This window comes from Oreochromis aureus, linkage group 22, assembly GCF_013358895.1.
Source record: "Oreochromis aureus strain Israel breed Guangdong linkage group 22, ZZ_aureus, whole genome shotgun sequence".
NCBI lineage: Eukaryota > Metazoa > Chordata > Actinopteri > Cichliformes > Cichlidae > Oreochromis > Oreochromis aureus.
The window spans coordinates 9,617,278-9,623,447 of NC_052962.1; the positions used below are offsets into that span (position 1 = coordinate 9,617,278).

A 6,170-nucleotide genomic window follows, 5' to 3' on the forward strand; every position below is an offset into this window, starting at 1 on the left:
AAATATTTGAATGACTGTGATGCAACTTAAAAAAAAAATAAAATAAAAAAGTTTAACAGTTGCCATTAAAAAAGTCCAAACTTCAATATATGTGGCTGGTTTAAATAAATAAATAAGCTCCACAAGAGTAAAAGAATGTTTAGCAACTACAGCAAAATAAGCTTTTAAAGAAGCAAAACAACGGAACTCTGGGGGTATCACTGATGGGTTCTGTCCCTTCATATGCCAATAAGGCTTTACTGCCACCAAGTGGATCAGTGACGCTATTGAAGAAATATGAAGCTGAATGACCATTTTAAAGATTTTTACAGATTTATGCAAGTTGAAATGTTTATTTTTGTCCTTTTGAGCGACTAAATCAAACAAATTAACAGTCACTTTTGCTCAGTGTTGTACTGTCTGTAGTCACAAATCTGTGAATGTTCAGCCCATAATGTGAAAATCAGTTTCTGATATTTCATTAAACATTTATTTCTAAGATCACAACAGGGAATTAGAACATTTACATTAAATTACATTCCGGAAACTTTATAAATGTAAATACAATAAACCTGAATGCGTTCACCTTTTTTCATGGGTGCTTTTTAACAACACTCAGAGGTCTAAATTATCATCGTGTCCATTAGGGCCATGGAGAGATCCATGAAGGTTAACAAAACACGCACACACTTAAGTTCAGTTGAAGCTGATATGAGGTGTCAGATGTCAAGTGGATAATCTTACATTTGAATGATATTAGGATGGGATCTTCAAATGTGCAGAACACCATATCAGAGATTTGAAAGCCAAAGGTGAAACTACTTAACATTTAATGCATAAAAAAGATGATTAATAAGGGGCATGAGAAGATTTCTTGATTTTTTTTTCCCCAAAGGGGTCTTCAGCTATTCAGCGTGAGAGGACTTGCAGCCGTCGCAGTCCACTTCAGGGCGGCCCTTTCTCGATGCAATTCTGATGCTGCCATGTTGTTTTCGATTCACCACTCTGGTGGCAATCATGTAGAATATCTCACAAATGTTGAGCACCACACACAGGACGGATGCTCCCACCATGAAGTAGGAAAAAATGGTTTTCTCAGTGGGTCGAGACACGTAGCAGTTGACCAGATTTGGACAGGGGCTGACATCGCATTGGACCTTCCTGGGCAGCTTAAAGCTATCATAGATGTAGTGGAGCAAGTAGAGAAAAGTGATCTCGAAACCGGTTTTGATGAAGAGGCTCATCAGGTACGTCCACCACAGGCCACCATGCTTTTGTCCCGTGTTGTCGTAAAGCCGAGTGTTCTCGCCGTGCTTGGCTCGGTACTTGCGTTCCCGTTCTTCCCGGTAAGCCACGTGGAGCACCACCATGAATGAAGGGCAAGTGATGAAAACAAGTTGGAGGGCCCAAAGGCGAATGTGGGAGATGGGGAAGAAGTGATTATAGCAGATGTTGGTGCAACCAGGCTGGCGGGTGTTGCAGTCGAAGTGCCCCTGCTCGTCGCTCCAGACTCGCTCAGCAGCCACCACGAAGACCAGCACCCGGAAAACAAAGACCACCGATAACCAGATCCTTCCGAAGGCGGTGGAGTACTTGTTGACTCCGCTGAGAAAACCCTGAAGAACTTTCCAATCCATGAGTTCAGGCTTCGATGCGTTTCTTTTAAGCTGTGAATATTTGGGGAGGCAGAACAAAATGAAAACATAAAGGCAAAGTTATACAATCATCCAGAGAAAATCTGTTCCCAATAGCTCAGTGGGTCTTTCAAATAGGTGTTCCCATTTCTGATCAAACTTTTGCTCGGCAGCTCTGAAACCTCAAGCTCTCCCACTTCTCACAGCGTGTTTTCACTTATGTTCAAAATTTGACACTTAAAAGAAATATGCCATTAATAATTAATGAAATGCTCACTGGTTTAAAACATAAAATCCCTCTACGGCACAAAAAAAGCTTGATTCTCTACCTCGTCTACCTTTAGAAGAGTTTAAGCTGAAGCTTGCCTCAACTGTGTTCCACGTTTAGTTCTTCCATTAAATTTAGGGATTTATTTTTCTAAGTAAAGTTTTAAAATGAAAAATAACTAATGTGAGACTGTATCTAAAGGAAACTTACCTTATGACTTCTGTTCTTGCACGCAGTCTTTCATGCGTCCAGTCTGGGAAATAAACTTCTTAAAAAAATAAGTTAAACGGGTAGCATTGGTTCAACCTCTGGACGGATTGGTCATAATCTAGAGGTGTGTCCACTTCTGGCATCTACCCAGCTAAGTGGAGTGCTGGACAATACACTTCCTTAAAGTTATGAATGCAGCAAAAAATGACAAAATACACATACGTAGTGATACGCTACCATTTAGCCTTAATAAGGCACATTTTAAATTGTATTTGTCCACTGTGATTTGAGTTTCTTATGTACCTTATCAGTCTCACGAGGCAGTTGAGATGTGAAGATATGTCCTTAGGTAGGTGCTTAGTCAACAAGGCTACCACCTAACATTTGTTTGAGCAACAACTCTAAAATGCACCTGAGATATGGAAAGTTGATATCGCTAAACAGTATATGCATTTGTTTGTTGATTTTCTAAGGTTAGGAAGTGCAGCAGTCACCACCTTATAAGTACACTCAGTACAAATCTGTTCTTTGATATGACGCTCGTAGAAGGAATGCCAAATGTAGTTTTTACTGAGGTGGTGTGAAACTAGTGTAGGAGTAGTGTTTGTTTTTAATGCTACTCCCTTCACTTACCACATAAAGTTGTTGTGTGGATACATCACATTGCGGTTTTGCTGACTACTTTAAAAGAAGGTCTTATGGTATGGTAGTAGCAGTCTGGCTCTATTAGTTCATTTTACAGCTTTGCCATTTGTCTCAAGCACTTAACCAGAACACCAGTGATCTGTCTCAGCTTTGGGTTGGGTTTAGCCACTTGCTAAGTTTACAGAAACTAGAACAGAATTTCAAATAAACTTTTATATATTTTGGCGTGACAATTTTTCTGTTGAGTGTTCCAAACAGGTAAAAAATTCTGTAGAAAGTGGTGGAAATTAAATGAAAATCTAACCTGGGTGGGTGATAACTAAAATATGACAAACTGTTGAGAAGTTATAATGTCCATCCTAATTCTTTCTGGGTGTAGTTTAAAGAAAAAATCGGTTTACTTTAATTCATTCAGCACAGGTTCAGAAATTTTGTGTCATGTAGATTGGAGAATCATAACGGTTGGTTGCATTGTAACCCAGGTTCTCTGAGGGGAATGACTAGATCTACACTGAACAAAAATATAAACACAACACTTTTGTTTTTGCTCCCATTTTTCATGAGCTGAACTCTAAGATCTGAAACATTTTCTACATGAACAAAGGACCCATTACTATCAAATATTGTTCACAAATCTGTCTAAATCTGTGTTAGTGAGCACGTCTCCTTTGCCAAGATTATCCATCCCACCTCGCAGGTGTGGTATGTCAAGGTGCTGATCAGACAGCATGAATATTGCACAGGTGTGCCTTAGACTGCCCACAATAAAAGGCCACTCTGAAATATGCAGTTTGATCACACAGCACAATGCCACAGATGTGGCAAAACCAGTCTGTATCTGGTGTGGCCACCATTTGCCTCATGCAGTGCAACACATCTCCATTGCATAGAGTTGATCAGGTTGTTGATTGTGGGCTGTGGAAGGTTGGTCTACTCCTCTTCAATAGCTGTGCAAAGTTGCTGAATATTGGCAGGAATTGGAACATGCTGTCATATACGTCGATCCAGAGCATCCCAAACATGCTCAATGGGTGACATGTCCAGCGAGTATGCTGGCCATGCAAGAACTGGGATGTTTTCAGCTTCCAGGAATTGTGTACAGATCCTTGCAATATGGGGCCGTGCATTATCATGCTTTAACATGAGGTGATGGTCATGGATGAATGCCACAACAATGGGCCTCAGGATCTCAACACAACAATGGGCCTCAGGATCTCAACACAGTATCTCTGTGCATTCAAAATTCCAGCAATAAAATACACTTGTGTTCGTTGTCCGTAACATACGCTTTCCCATACCACAACCCCCCCCCCCCACCTTTGGTCACTTGATCCTGAGACAGTTTCTGATAGTTTGTGCAGAAATTCTTTGGTTATGCAAACCGATTTTTGCTGCAGCTGTCTTGGTGGCTGGTCTCAGACGATCCTGGAGGTGAACATGCTCATGTGGAGGTCCTGGGCTGGTATGGTTACACGTGGTCTGCGATTGTGAGGCCGATTGGATGTACAGCCAAATTCTCTGAAACGCCTTTGAAGATGGCTTATGGTAGAGAAATGAACATTCATTTCACGGGGAACAGCTCTGGTAGACATTCCTGGAGTCAGCATGCCAATTGCACGCTCCCTCAAAAGTTGCGACATCTGTGGCATTGTGCTGTGTGATCAAACTGCATATTTCAGAGTGGCCTTTTATTGTGGGCAGTCTAAGGCACACCTGTACAATATTCATGCTGTCTAATCAGCACCTTGACATGCCACACCTGCGAGGTGGGAAGGATAATCTTGGCAAAGGAGACGTGCTCACTAATGCAGATTTAGACAGATTTGTGAGCAATATTTGATAGTAATGGGTCCTTTGTGTTTGTAGAAAACATTTCAGATCTTAGAGTTCAGCTCATGAAAAATGGGAGCAAAGACAAAAGTGTTGCGTTTAGATTTTTGTTCAGTGAACATGTGGAATATGTAGAGTGGAGAGATAGTCTTGACATATGGTCATATAAATCCATAAAAAAATCATTTTGATAGTATCAGATTAAACGTTTATTGAAATAGCAGTACATACATGCTCAACACATCAATGTTAGGGAACAAAAACATAAAATAGTTTAAATGTAAAATTGGTTTCAAAATAAACAACATCATCTCTTTGTAAGCATTTGCAGACGATTCTGATTCTGATATTTAAAAATTCATTATGTCTCTCAGGACATAATGAGCTCAGGCTATGGTGTAGGGCGGGGCTGAACCCTTCTGGCCTGGTTCTCCATTGGTCACACTCTTCTCCAGAACCGGTTCTTTGTAGGCTGAGTTTTCATTACCACTCAGAGGAACTCTGGTCATCATGAAGGAGTTGTCTCTCATGGAGCGAGGTCCTTTTTTGCAGCATTCCCGGAACCTCTTCCCACACAGATATAACACCTCACAAAGAGTGAGGAAAATGCACACAAAGCTGGTCACCACCATAAAGACAGTAAATATCTTCTTTTCCGTTGGCCTGGAAAACAGAGTGTAAGAGATAAAACATAATGTAGGATTGAGCGTTCGAAATTTTTGACCATTTAGAACCATAAAGGTATCCCTTACCTCGCAATGTAGCAGTCCACCACATTGGGACATGGCTCTTCTCTGCATTTCACCAGTGGAGGAAAGAAGGCAGCTTCGTAGAGGTAAAACAGCAGGAAGACAAACACGCCATCCACAGTTATCTTGAACAGCAGGCTGAAAAAGTAGGTCCACCAGAGACCCCCTCGTTTCTTTCCTGTGTTATCATACAGAGGTGTGCAGTCTTCTCCGTACTTTAGCCGGTGCTTACGCTCCCGGTCTTTTCTGTAGGAAACGTGGAGCGTCACAAGAAGGGATGGACAAGTCACAAAGATCAGCTGGAGAGCCCAGAGTCGGGTGTAAGAGATGGGGAAGTAGTGGTCATAGCAGACATTTTGACAACCAGGCTGGCGGGTGTTGCAATCAAAGTCCTTTTGTTCGTCGCCCCAGACCTTTTCACAAGCCACCAAGAAGACCAAGAGCCTGAAGATGAAGACAATGGCAAGCCAGATTCGACCAAACCTTGTGGCGTACTTGTTAGTCCCACTGAGGAGACCCTCCAAGAAGATCCAGTTCATGGCGTTGTTTCAGATGTCAGTTGGAACCAATTGTAGAAACAGAACACTAAAAAAAAATCCCAAAATGTGGGACCCACTGCTGAGGTATAGCTCGCTTGGACGCACTCTGAACTGGGCATGTCAAGCACGAAGGCGCTTTAATATGTTTCTTAATACCTGCCTGTGCCTTCTTGGCACAGCCAGAAGGGGAGGGAGGTACACAGAACAAAGCAAACATAGACCCATTCTTCAGCTACAGTCACTTCTGCAACTGGTGATAAAACACACACACACCTTGACTAACAGAGAGAGACTGCTAAATAATAGTTCACACAAG

General features: G+C 41.7%; 2 protein-coding genes across 2 annotated transcripts; both read right to left on the minus strand.

Annotated features, from left to right (window-relative positions):
- Positions 1–323: 323 nt before the first annotated feature.
- On the minus strand, positions 324–2,230 carry LOC116315943 (gap junction beta-3 protein-like). The gene is made up of 2 exons (XM_031734392.2): positions 2,092–2,230; positions 324–1,646 (listed from the first exon to the last, which is right to left on the minus strand). The coding sequence occupies exon 2, from the start codon at positions 1,614–1,616 to the stop codon at positions 885–887; it is 732 nt and encodes a 243-aa protein (XP_031590252.1). The 5' UTR covers positions 1,617–1,646; positions 2,092–2,230; the 3' UTR covers positions 324–884.
- Positions 2,231–4,767: 2,537 nt separating this feature from the next.
- LOC116315944 (gap junction beta-4 protein-like) lies at positions 4,768–6,006 on the minus strand. Its single transcript, XM_031734393.2, has 2 exons — positions 5,319–6,006; positions 4,768–5,229 (listed from the first exon to the last, which is right to left on the minus strand). The coding sequence occupies exons 1-2, from the start codon at positions 5,852–5,854 to the stop codon at positions 4,953–4,955; spliced, it is 813 nt and encodes a 270-aa protein (XP_031590253.1). The 5' UTR covers positions 5,855–6,006; the 3' UTR covers positions 4,768–4,952.
- Between the last annotated feature and the right edge of the window lie 164 nt (positions 6,007–6,170).